This window comes from Halyomorpha halys, unplaced genomic scaffold (assembly GCF_000696795.3).
Source record: "Halyomorpha halys isolate HHAL.00 unplaced genomic scaffold, Hhal_1.1 Scaffold252.1, whole genome shotgun sequence".
Lineage (NCBI taxonomy): Eukaryota > Metazoa > Arthropoda > Insecta > Hemiptera > Pentatomidae > Halyomorpha > Halyomorpha halys.
The window spans coordinates 467,581-481,525 of NW_027108761.1; the positions used below are offsets into that span (position 1 = coordinate 467,581).

General features: G+C 28.2%; 1 protein-coding gene across 8 annotated transcripts in view; it reads right to left on the reverse strand.

Moving 5' to 3' along the window:
* Window positions 1-1,286: 1,286 nt before the first annotated feature.
* Cipc (Clock interacting protein circadian) overlaps window positions 1,287-13,945 on the reverse strand; it is a 152,389-nt gene continuing 139,730 nt past the window's right edge. For 7 of the 8 annotated variants that reach the window (XR_010843315.1, XR_010843316.1, XR_002945594.2 and 4 more), the window contains 3 exons: window positions 11,569-11,627; window positions 3,955-4,078; window positions 1,287-2,654 (listed from right to left, as the gene is read on the reverse strand). Coding sequence is in view for 2 of the 8 variants with exons in the window: in XM_067047081.1 (XP_066903182.1) it covers window positions 2,512-2,654; window positions 3,955-4,078; window positions 11,569-11,627 (326 nt within the window). In the remaining 6 variants the exon portion in view is untranslated. Of the gene's footprint in view, window positions 2,655-3,954; window positions 4,079-11,568; window positions 11,628-12,856; window positions 13,005-13,945 lie in introns of those variants that run through there. The other variant, XR_002945595.2, reaches the window with a different exon arrangement.

Consider the following 13,945-nt stretch of genomic DNA (forward strand, 5'->3'; position numbering starts at 1 on the left):
GTAGAAGGTTCAAGTGTAAGCAAAAGTAAAATCCAACTATTGTCATAACCACCATTGAAACAAGAAAACATTAAATTGAAAAAAAGCAACATTAAATCAATGGTATGATGTGGTAATTCCTTGTAAGCTGCTTCAATGAAAAAGTTGCTGTAACATCTCAGGCATATAGGATACATATATACATAATTTCAGTTCTGTACCAGTTTTTTGTTTTTGAGCTAAGCTGTTCACATTCATACGCACAGACCATTTTGTGAAACGTGGTTATTTAGATTCCTAGGACCTTAAAGTAAATTCAAACTCAGATTTGAAATTTCAAACTATCGAAATACTTCCTCTTACCGTGTATTTCATAAATAGTGAAGTGAAATTAAAAACTAACATGGATTTATTATAAAAAGAAAAGTTTATAACTAGAATTTTGTTGTTTAAGTAATATCTGTTTGCATGGTTTAAATCCAAGGAACAACACTGAACTGGAATATTTTATAATTATGGAAGTTCTAAACTTATTTATAATTCATTCAATTTATATAAAAGGAAATAGTTGTTCATTTAATCAGGAAATAGACAATAATTTCTATTTAATAACTTTATTATAGTTGACATAATTTTGTTTTCTTTATGACTATGGATTTTAAAAACTAAAAAAGTACTAACATATATTTATGGTTATAAAATGACATGATATTTTAATATTTAGTCTTGTTTCATTTATCAGATTATTGTATTGCTGTTAATGGAACTAACTATGTATTTATTATGTTTATGTAAAATGAACTGTCTAATTTAGAACTATAATATTTTTCAGTGCCACAATAATTTGTACCTTATGGTTCATTATCGACATTGCATTGAACAAAATTTTTGACCGTTTATAGTCAACAACGATTCACCAACTTTTAGTATTTTTCAGCGAATTAAGCTCGCTTGTTTACAGGCACTAATATCGTTTGTTATTTATCGACTAATTCAAATGTCATAACAATCTTTGATTGTTTGGGCGGCTCCTTAGATATTTATGTCATTAACAATATTAGACAAAAATCACAATATTTTTTATGATATAATAACAAATATTCAGTTTTAATCCTAAATCAAAGGCTCTACTGAGATAGACTACTTTGTTTGGAAAGACAATTCAATAAAAATACACACTCAGTCATTTAGGATATCTTGAAAACTTACCACTCACAGACAAGTAAATTATAAAAAATAAATATTTACAACTAACATGTGCCATTTGAAGAGTTTTCGAGGTATGTTATAACATACAAAATACTATGTTATCAATAGATTTTACCATAAATTAACCAAAGTATCAAATTATGCAATGTATTTTTTAACTAGTGCAATTAATTTTCCATAATCTAAATCTAATTAACAAACTTTAATCCTCTTTTATAATTATGGTATATGTGCAAAAAAAAAAAAAAAAAAGAATTTTGACTTTTATACAATATTAAATACCTATATGAATGTTTATGAAACTTTTATAAACAAATCCTTAAAATTAAAAATAAACTAAAAACTTATAATTATTTTGTAAATAAACATTTATAAATAAATAATCTTATGTAGAATATTACATGTTTAATTTACACATAATCATTTATAGAGAACTCATGCAATGATGGAAAGTGATAGGACTAATCCATAATGAACGTTCCAGGAACTAAATAGTAAAATAAGTAATTATATTACACTATTTACAAACACAGCCATAGCAGGATTTTGACAATCTTTTAATGAATTCCCGTTATTCATTCAAAAAGATTTTATCAATGTCAGTTTATCATAAAGCTTTTCCAAGTCAATCACTTAAGATGAAATAATACAGTTCACTTGTTTTGTTTTTGTATAAAATAATACAGTTTCAAGTTTTCAGTTGTTTTTTTTTTTAAATGCTTAAATAATACAATTCTTAAAAACTAACGAGGGTTATACAGATGTCGGTTTATAAATAATTATATAATGAATGTTTACATGACAATTTTATTTGATAAATGTCATTTTACAGTTTTTATTAGCTCAAGCATAAGTTAGTGAAATTATCCTCTGGTAAACAAAATCTAAAAAAGATGCTGATAGTTTGAATTCCCTATAACTGCAAATATAAAGTAGTTTTGTTTTAGTCTGAGGATTAAAAAGATATTTTATCTTTTTGTGATTAAATATAATCAATTTTTAACTATTTATATATTAATTTTAAAAACCATGTACTAAATAATAAGAATTACTTGATAGCTTAGTAAAGAAGTACTCATGTTATTTATTTGCTTAATTATTCATCATTGATAGACTGTCTTGATTTTTTTTAGCTTAAGTAAGCAGTAACTTACTGCAAAGCCTCCAAGTACATCTTGGAATGATCCTAGATAAATATGTTTTGGAAGATTCTATATGACGCATTAATGGTTGTTTTATTTTTCATAATATTTTTATGAAAATTAAAGTAACAAAAGAATCCGTAACTTCCCGCTTGTCATATGCCAGTTGAACGAATCTGGTTCATTTGTCAATGCCATTCTGTTGGTTGTTTAATGCGGACTTGACGAATGCTCTGGTCTCCATCTGCAATGCGTTTAGTCTTTTCTGTAGGATCTGGTTTCTTCGCAGGAGAACCATTGTTTTTAAAGTAATGTCGATTAAGTCTGTGGAAATAAAAAAAAATAAATTAGAGTTACTACAGTATTATTTAATTTAGCTTATTTTAATTTATATTTAAAGCTATTTTTAATAGTATGTCATATAATATTTTCATTTTAAAATAATATTGTGGATCATTTGTAGTGCTTCCACTCTTCTTTAAAGTAACAATAACCATTGATTCCGAACAGAACAAAATTGACACATGCTATATTAATTCTATGGGATTAGAATCTGTGGTCTTATGATTGTAAATAAAAACTAAAAATAAAACTGCATGAAAATTTCAAGCAGCCAAGAAGAGTGATTGATTTTTAAATCGAAATTTTTGAATATTTTTAAGTTCTTTACCTCTAATTCTCAATTAGTAAAGAAGTCTTAACAATCGACGATATAAAGTGCATTGTTTTAGTCAATTATAACTTATGGTATTTTATGCTTTGGGGTATTTGCAGAATGTTAGGGTGGGATAATGAAAAACACAATAGTTGTGAATTATCATTATGGATTTCTAAAGCTCAAAAGTTTACAACAGTAACTTAAAACATTAGCCCTCTAATACCTAATATTATTTTTTTTTAAATTTCACTTTACCCATTAAAAGTTGTTGAAAGTAGATCTCTACCAAACAGAATTGTATATGTTTATATTTTTTTGTGGAGATGTGTGTTCCGTTAATAAAAAGATAATCACTGTATAATAAAGAAAAACCATCATATAGTTGAGGAGTTTTCTATCAAAAGTCAATATATCCACTTTTAAAAATCATCATGGTAGCAATCTCAGAAGATAAGTTAAATTTGCATTGAAAATGTTGTTTTGTTACACCTATTTGACAGGAAAAATTTAAATTTTGGAATAAACTGAATAAGCTCTCGGTGTGTAACTTAAATTTATTAAAAAAACTTTTACTTTTCAGAAGTGAATATATTAATTTATGATAGAAAATTTCTTATTTATTGACTGTGGTGTTCGTATATCAGTGCAAGAATAAGTTGGGAGGAAGATAGGTTAAACATTAAAAATAGTGATGATGGATTTAAATCTCTGACACCTTTTGAATTAGTTGGTATTGTAGTTTTGGGTTAATTTATTTTTAAATATTCATCGCATTTTATTTTTAACTTTTACATAAGTTATATGCTTTTTATAAGTATATACATATAAGAAGCATATAACATTTCAAACAAACCTTAATCATATTGGTTTTAAAATAAATTATGCATGTATAATAAATATTCAAAGATGGTAAATTTTAATGAACCTCTGCTTTAATAATTAAATTAAATATTTAGATCAATTAACCTTGTTTCCTGGACATGTCATGTGACCTTCGATCTATGTCTATGGAGGTGTTGCTTGATGGGAGGCCTGGGGAATCGCCCTCCCTCACTCCTTGGTCCACTACGAGACCCATTAGAGTACAGACCTGTCAACAAAATAATAATATTATATATTACACATACTAAATAAATGTAATATTATATACAAAATAATAATGTTATATACATGGGCACAGATTGATATCTAGAGTGATTCCCTTAGTACCTACTTGCATCCTAGAAATTTTTTGAAAAAGAAATACTAAAAAGTAAAAAACAAAAAATCTTATATATTATGTTATTAATATTACAATTACTTTGCTAGTCAGATGCCTAAAAATAATGTTATTGTATTAGTATTAAACATTGATTTAATATTGAAGGAGGGTCCCAAAGGCACCCAAAGCACTTGCCTGTCCTCTCCTAGAACTTTTGGTTAGCTATGCCTACGGTATATTTTAATTATATACATGCTTATTTATTACAAATAAGTAAGTGAGATAGAACATACAAAGTTCCAATTGACTCAACTCAAGATATGAAGAACAGGATGTCTTTACTGACCCCTGACCCATACTTGAACATATTCCCCTAAACTCAATTCAAACAATCTTTTAGGGTCAGAGTCAAGTCGTAAATACATTTAAATCTTTATGAAAATATGATTGTTAGTTGAATTCTCCCCTCGCTCCTCACTTTTTCATAAAAACAAGCCTTGAAGTTTTTTTTGTTTTTACGAAACTTCTGAATTAAAAAGGGAAAAAAAACCCATCAAAATAGATATTTTGAAATAATCCTTATCTTATTGAATATTTACAGAAGAATCCATTGATGTTTTGAAAAATTAAATATACTCTTTAAAAATGAAAGTATTTGATAAAAATTAGAAATTTAAATTCTTAAAAAATTTTTCTTTTGAGGTTAATGACTTCCAATTTAATGAAATTTCTTTATTAAAATTATCACCACATGGTAGAGGTTTAAGAATATGGGGCAGTGGTCCCGAAACGTTGTACCATGTGGTGATAATTTTAATAAAGAAATTTCATTATATTGGAAGTCATTAACCTCAAAAGAAAATTTTTTTAAGAATTGACTCACCAAACTTCCTATAGAGATAATCCAGATTAGAAATTTAAAAAGTTGTGATTTTGAAAGTCGTTCCAAAAATTGTTATATCTTAAAATTTTAATTTTAAATAAGTCATCTCAGCTCAATCAATGTCTTGTATTATCAAACTATATTTTGAAACTCTGAACTTAAACCAATAAAAGAACAGGTATTGGATATCAAATTAAAAAATATTGCTGCTTCGTTTTAGTAGTGTCAAATCGGGCAAAAAAGTTATGGATTTATTTTGGACTAGATTAATTCCAAAGATAATTCTGTAGACATGGATTTCTTTCTCGACTGGTGTTCTTTACAGAATGTTACAAAGTAATCCTGGTCTACAATACAATTTATGGAATACATCAAATACAATATAAAAAAAAAGTTTTATCACATGTGCTATTTTCGAATTGAAGCAGGCAAATGATTACTTATTTCCTCTACTTATATAAACCTATTGTTTTATTTTTGGATATTATTTTCAATATCAAACATTTTTAAAAACTGTTTAAAAAGACCTGAGTGCTAGTAATATATTTTTTAAAAATCGTTTTATACAAACATTTCAAACAGGTAGATGGTAAGACAAATGAAGAAAGGGCTGTTTGTCAACATCATCAGGAAATATTTGCCATTGTTTCGACATAGTCTGATCTCATTCTCTCCTCTGATTTTGTCCGATTTGCATTTTAAACACAATTTTTATGCCAAATTCCAATAATATTGCTTTTTTTTCAAGCTCTTTTATGTGAACCCAATTGTTGACAGTTGTTCAAATGATGTATATGTCACTGAATTATATATATATATTATTATTAGTTATAAAATAGTGTTTATGGATTCAATTTTCACTAAATATTTTTCATCTAGTCCTAATAAAATCAGACAGGGTACCTGGATGTATGGTGGGGAAATTTCTACTGTTTACTAAGAAATCATTCAAGACATTTTTTTTCTTAATTTTAAGAACAAACCTTACACAAAGTACCATAAAATGAGGATGAGTAACAGCAAAAAAGCTGACGAAAAATGTAGAAATACACCATATTGTATTTGGAAGTTTTTACTACTCAACTATTCGGCGGGAATATTATGTGAAGTCAAGGCAATTAACATGTCTTTTCTACGAGAAAAATAAAAACAAGATCCGATTAGATAGTTATAAAGTGATTAGTAGCTCTAAAATTGAATTAAAGTTAGTTCTCCATTTTACCTCGCATGTTGTGCAAAGCGGAGATATAGTTCATTATATATAAGCATAAAGTATGAATATAATTTACTATATATATCACTAAATGAAATTTTCAAGTTTCTTTGTACATTATTGTAATTTAAAAGTTCATTTACAAAATATAATCATTGTGTATACATGCTAAAGCACACATATGTAAATGTTTGTATATATAATAATGTTTTTATATAGTAATTTTTTTAACATAAATATACAGTTTTATTCCAAGTCCGATGAATTTGAAAAATAATACTAGTCTAATATTGAACGAGAATAAATTTAATTCAAGTTAATTTAAGCAAGAAAGTTGTTAAACTTGAAAACCTTAAAAATATAAAAAAGGATTTTCTTTAATAAATATTAAAGATTCTTAAAGAAAATACTACTGCGATAATTATGGAAGTTTAATTTGAAACTCATATGTCAATAGTCAATAATTGAATTATTTAAGAACATTTTTATGTAAAAATACAAATAAATTCCATAATCTCATCAAAAAAGTTTCTATTACGACTCTACTTTGTGTCCAAATTAATTTCATTCAATAGATTAATGGAAGTAGAATCGATTGTCAAAACAACTGCGGAGACACTTAACATTTCTTCATAAATTCCCTTTTTCATCATTTCCTATTACCTTCTACGACTTTGTATGTTAAATGATACTTTTTCTAAAATTGTTGGCTTTCAAACGATGTATTATACTTACCTACACTTATTACCGGAAATTTGTTCTTAACCTGGGGAAATACTTCTCCTATAGTCTATTATCAAATACCTTAATAGTTCATATATACTACAAACAATGAGAGATAATCGATTTTTCCAAATAAACAAAATTAAAGATGCTGTAAATAAGCCATTTTGAAAATTCGTCTCTGAATCCCTATCAGCCAATCACAATGAGATTTAGACCAAACTGACATTAAAGACTATTTAATTGTACTCTATATTGATATAATGTGTTTAGCATTCCAGGTGAATACCTACTTTAAATAAGTTATTTTATTTTAATTGCATCCCAAACTCTTCAATCACATATCACAGCCCTGGAAGAATGGTGTCGTAATTGGAGGATTAAAATAAATTTCAACAAATCCCATCAAATTACCTTTACCCTACGTCCTAAACCTACTGACTGCCCTACACTATACTTCAATAATGTTGCCCTTACCCCTGTTGAACAGATCCGCTACCTTGGACTACATCTGGACAAACGACTAACCTGGAATTCTTACACAAGACTGAAAAGACAGGAAACTGCACGTCGATTTCGACTATTACAGCACTTACTAGACAAACGGTTCAAAATTCCAATTCATTACAAAAGACTGATTTACATGACAATTATAAGGCCTATCTGGACATACGGCGTTGAGCTTTGGGGCCTCCACTAAACCTTCCAATTCCTCTCGTATCCAATCCTTACAATCCAAAATCCTAAATGCTCCCTACTTTGTCACAAATAAAATCATCCACAAAGACCGTAGTGTTCCATTTGTAACCGATTTAGCCCAAACCAGATATCAATCCTTCCATTACAATCTAACCACTCAAACCCATTAGTTTCTAATCTTGCTTCCTCTTTTATTCCGGACAATCCTTCGAGGCGTCTGAAAAGAAGATAGCCTCGAAACCTTATATTGTAAAAATATTTTTAGAGTTCTACCAATGGGTAGTTTCTCTACATGCTTCTACCATACCATTATGATTTCCTCAAATTTACTTGATGTATTTATGTACAGTGTAAATATCAATAAATACATTAATAAAAAAAAAAATACGTTATTTTATATTCGCACAACTTTTCGTTTTCGAGCTAGGCAAATCTTCACAAACAAACATATTGAGAAACTTGGTTATTTAGACTAAGACCTTAAAACGAGTTTTTCTTATGAAAAATTGGATTCGAAATTTTAATTATACTAATGATACTAAATGTTTTAAATTAAAAATAAAAAATGTTCCTAAATCTCCTTCCACTTTTCTAGATGCTGTTTCTTTTGAAATTTCCCTATTAACTACAGTTTCACCTTGCCTCCAAAATTGATGAAAGTGATTTGGACGAAAGTACTTCAAAAACATCATCTAACATATCTATGACATGGGATCATTTCACAAAGTACTTTACGAATTTTAATGGCTACAATCGATAGTTAGAACTGTCGCCAACCTTTGGATACAGCAGCCGTGAGTTATATTATTTTTATTTCGTGGTGGGCCCAAATACGGGGTATGTTTGGTCAGGGCTGCAAAGTAAGACTAGGAATGATATAGATTTGAAAAAGAAATGACAGCTATACAAATGGAAGGAGATTTATGTTTGCTTTTTTTAATTCATAGAACACAATCTTATTGAATTCAATTATCGGTAAGTTACTAGGTTTTAACTTCCTGATGGAATTTCCTTTAAATTAATCAAAAGATTTTTCATTTCTTTATCAGATGGTTTCAGACAAAAAGTATTTGGTTTTATTTTTTCGAAAATACAAGATTAGATTTTTGGGTGAAAGGGTGACACCAGCAATATCATAGATATTCTTTTCGACCAAACTATGGCCAAACCTAGTGTGGGGTTGAAACTCTTCTCATGATCTTATCTTAGGCCATTAGCCATCACATCTCAGTAAGGCTTCTCTCGAACATATTTCCAAAGCTAATTGCCATATTTATCCCACAGAGCTAATCAGGAGTATTTTCCTAGAGGTCTTGGCCATTGGAGCCATTATGGCGAGGTCATTGGGAAATGCAAATAGGGATTACCGAACGGGCTGCCTATTCCATTGGCTCAGCAGAAAGTTCCGCATTCTTCCATTTGCTTTTCTCAGTGTAAGAATAATACTAAAGTGGTGGATACAATGAATTGATTTCGATCTTCTCCCTCTGGCTAGAACCGATTGATGGAATAACCTTCCTGCCCAGTTGGGGTACATTACAGCTTTAAACAACAAACGGATTTTATTACAAAATTAAAAAACAAACATATAAGTCAATACTTTTTTGGTATTCAGACAAAGGGACCTAATCAAGGGCGTAGGCAGAGGGGAGCACTGGCTCCTCCCTAAATTTTTGGAACCCTAGGAAAAAAATAAAGAAAATAGTGAACTTATTTTATAGATAATTTCTTTCTGAATACATGCTATAATTAGGAAGGTAACATTATTGAGTTGACATATTCACGGATCACAAGATTACAACTACACCTTTAAAGGGGCAAGATTGGTATATTTCGATTCTTGGGTAAAAAATGTTAGATTGAATGAGCGAAATTATTCGTCGTATACTTATCAGTAAAAATAATGGGGAAAACGAATAAAAAAAAAGAACCTTTTTTAGATTCTATTCTTGCTACTATAACTTATAGTTTTCCATTTTAATAATCTCAGAATGTTTGTTGAAAATAAATCAAAGATGGCTACAATCGTAGAAGAAGTAGTTAATATCTTTGCCAGAAATCCCAGAAGGCTGATGCTCTCATAGCAAACCACCTCATTACCTCTTATATTTGTGCATTTATTGTGTGTATTGTACGATAATTAAGTTTATTTTCAATAAACTAAATTTTCAATAATTTATTGTGATAATAGCTATTAAAAATTTAAAAAGTAATGAATGAATTTTATGAAGTAGTAATAAAATGGTAGGAGTATAGAGTGTTATGGGTTGAGGTCTGCTCCCCCTTGGTGAAATCCTACCTACGTCCCTGGACCTAATCCCTTTTTCTCAACCATAAAACCAATATTACATCTTTGATTCTTTTTCACGCTAAATAAATTTTTATTTTATGTTTTTATTGCTATTTTCAACTGTATTTACATAAAAAAATTAAGTAAATTTTATGTAAGATAAAAATGGAGTGATACAGGCATGTAGAGAAATTACCCTCTAAAAGAAATATTAAGATTTGATTTCTCAAACACTAATCCTTTGACAAACAGAGCTGGATTTACCAAATAGGTTACTACCGCACAATGGCAGGGATGCTAAAAAAATACTTGCTACAAGTTAAGAAAATTTCATAAAGTCATAACTGATGTTATTAAGCGATAAATTTACAAATTTTCATCATGAAGATTATTTTCTTGATAAAAAATGTTTGAGCGAATTCTAAACTTTGAATTTTTTCCTGTTGATAAATGATATTTTGCAAAACATATAAAAGGAAAAATATTGCCAACATGAGATTCCAAATAGAAACTACAAAAAATGTTGTTTTTTTTTCACTCTGCGTAAAGCCTAACCCTGGTCGTTCAAATGACACCTCGAGACTACTCTATTGTCAAAATTAATTTTTATTATGGTAAGTTGGCAACGGAACTATTCACACATATCATATTATATATACACTCTGTTGCACATTACGAAAAATTAAGACATTTTCTTCCGAGTATCACCCTTAATTTCATCTATTTTTTTGTATAATCTCTAAAGTTTCTTATGAACAAATAGTCTTTCTTACCAAGGGTAAGTATGTAGGCACAATCCTTACAGTACAATCAACAGGTAGTTAATTTCTCTATAAGTGACATCTATGTATGTATTGTATTTATGGCTGTATAGCTACGATATAGCTTGTTGTATAGTAAGCTAAGCTGTAAATTGAAATAAAAAAATTAACCAGAAAAATTCGTATTTGTATAAATACATCAAAATTCCAGCTATATTTTGGTAAACCTGATTTTTTTTAACTCCATTTCCTACCTAGTTTTTCTTTCTATTGATGGTGAATAAATTATAGTAGGATCACAGAAAACTCGATCATAAATACATTGGTTAAAAATACAAAACATGAATAAAAAGTGATTTAATTTGTAATCATTTTAAAAATTAATTGTGGAAAAAAGTTAATAAATGAGAAAATATTGTATAATTAAGGGTAGAGATGGGAAAAAATTATCTATAATTGAAACTAATAGCTAATGTTTGCCCAACTCTGGTTAAGGGAGTGATAAATGAGCAGTACGTTACTTAACTAGGAAGCAGAGAAGAAGAAGGTTATCTGAGAAACATGTCCTATCATTCCAGATAAAAAAAAAAGAAATAGCTAATTCATTACTAGACTTTCCCCATAAATATTTTTACACCTTTTAAACTAAATTACTTCCGAATATTGACTAAGAATTACGGTCTAGTTATTCACCAATACATAATTGCATCTCATGTAACGTCTGCGCCTTATATTTGCACATAATGATATTATATTTAATGAACATAAATTAATTAAGGTTATCAAACAATAATAATGCGTGTAGGTTACCTTGGAGCTGGTGAGCCGGAATGGCTTGTGAGGGCTCCTCTTATGTCTTACACCTTCATCTGAAAAAAAAAACATTTATTTATTTATACATAATTTTAAAAAATGTAGGAAAATATAACGAAAAATAAATCACAAATTAAATTAAAATTTGTATAAGCTCATGTATTCTTTCTTACAAACCTAGTTAAAAAACTGAGTTTTTTCGTTTTTTCGCTCAAGAGCTATTTTTGATTTTGAAAGAAAGTTAATTAATTAACATTCATCTTAAATTCAACATGTTTTTAAAATTGACGATTAGTTCACTTTTTTCCTGAACTTTCGACATTCATTTATGATCTAAAAACACAGATATACAAATGTAAATAAAGAAAATCTCGTTACATTGCATTTGGCATTTTATGGACGATTTGTGTTTTTTATTACACATTTTGTAATATATCACTAGTATATAAGCCGTAACACTCTAAAACCTTTAAAGTCCATGATAAAATTTTTAGTTTATTCAATCAACAGTTTTGTGTAGTATTTAGTGAGGTAAAGGTTTTTTTTTAAAATAGTTAAATTACTAATTACTTGGTTAAAAAAATCCTTTCCTGATGATAATCCACTACTGCACAGAACTGATAATCGAATAAATTAAAAAGCTGATTGTTTTTGGAATGCAACGGCACATGTACTACGAAAATGCTGCAAAGATAATCTGTTTGCAGGTAAAAATGATCAATTGATTTTTTTAAAGTGAATGTCACAACCTAGTACATTATTCTTACTGAAAGATATTAACTAAATATTTTTTACATTTTTTAATGTTTTGAAAAATGAATAGGATAGACAAAGTCTGGATTTAAGTATTTTACCATGATTTATAGGTTTGAATAAATACTTAGTCCTGTTGTCTGATAACAACTAGAATTGAATAGTATCAAGAAGTTAGGTAGTATTAATTGCTCTTTTTATAATAAAAATGATTGCTGGATATATGTAACATATTAAATAACCCCTTAAGAGTTTAGTTTGTTGATAATTATTTATATTTATTTTGTTATTATCAGTAGGCTAGAAATACTGGATTAACACAAGAGCTTAAAATGCTTCAAGAATTTGTTGGTTTAAAAATGACTAAGAGAAAGAATTATATATTGTAAATATATAAAAAACTTAATATATATTTATATATAAAATAGTTAAAAATTTTTTCATAATTATAAACTAGATCTTTAAAAAAATAAATAGATAAACATACTATGTATGAATCAGAAAACAGAAATAAACAAGATTAAAATCGTACCACTAGTTCATGATGCTAGAAGCTGAAATATGATGACTAGAGATTTAAATTTTCCTATAGATGCTCTGTGCATAATTTGCGTTCAAATAGAAAGTTACTAGCTAAGAGGAGGCAATTCTCCACAGCGCGCACTCATCGAGTTCTTGTAACGACTACAGGCTCACTGAAGCCATGGAGGCTAACATTTTGGTTTCGGCAGAGGGAAAGATTGCTATTGGTGGATGGGCCTCCCAAAAAGCAAGTTAGGCCACGCCTACAAAAGGGGCGTGACTGGGTGAACGCCCCCTTTGAGGTATGGCCGTCTGTTTTGGAGGCACGTGTGGTACTTCTCTATAACTGGACTCCCTCTTTCGCACAATATATCACTCCAGAAGAGTATTGATTTTTTTTTTCCCATCCCCTTTGAAAAAGATTTTATTCTAAGGATGCTCGTATGGCATAAGATAGTATTTTTGCACGTTCATTAATTTCTGTCCTTCCGTAATTACGTTGAATAAGAAAATATAATTATATACATTCCCTTAAATCATCATAATATTAATTGACTTATTTATATGGTGTTAAAAAGTTACTATCAATACTGATAATAATATTATTTAATAACAATAAAAATAAAATAGGAAGCGCTATAATTCGTATTAAATATAGGTATATGTAAAAAATAATTTTGAAAAATTTTTACACTACTTGTGTTCTTTACATTTATAAAACTCATATTACAGCTGTTAATACATAAAATATTATTTTTAAGAAAACCGAACACGAAAAAATAATTATGTATAAATCAAAATAAAATAATGTGCGTAAATTATCATTCATAAAATAGAAAAGTATTAAGTACCTCAATTAACAATAAGTTATTAAAAATTAATTTAATTTTAGAAAAAGTCAGAGCAAACAAAAAAAAAAAGAAAGAAAGAAAATTAAGATTCAAGTATGCTAATAACTAAAGTAAATTAAATAAATCACAAAACACTGTTATTTTCTAGACTAAAAAAATATTACAAATAATATAATATAAATATAAATCTTGTGATAATACAATAGCAAGTGGAATTTAATTTGAAAAAACAGTTTTATTTTAATTTC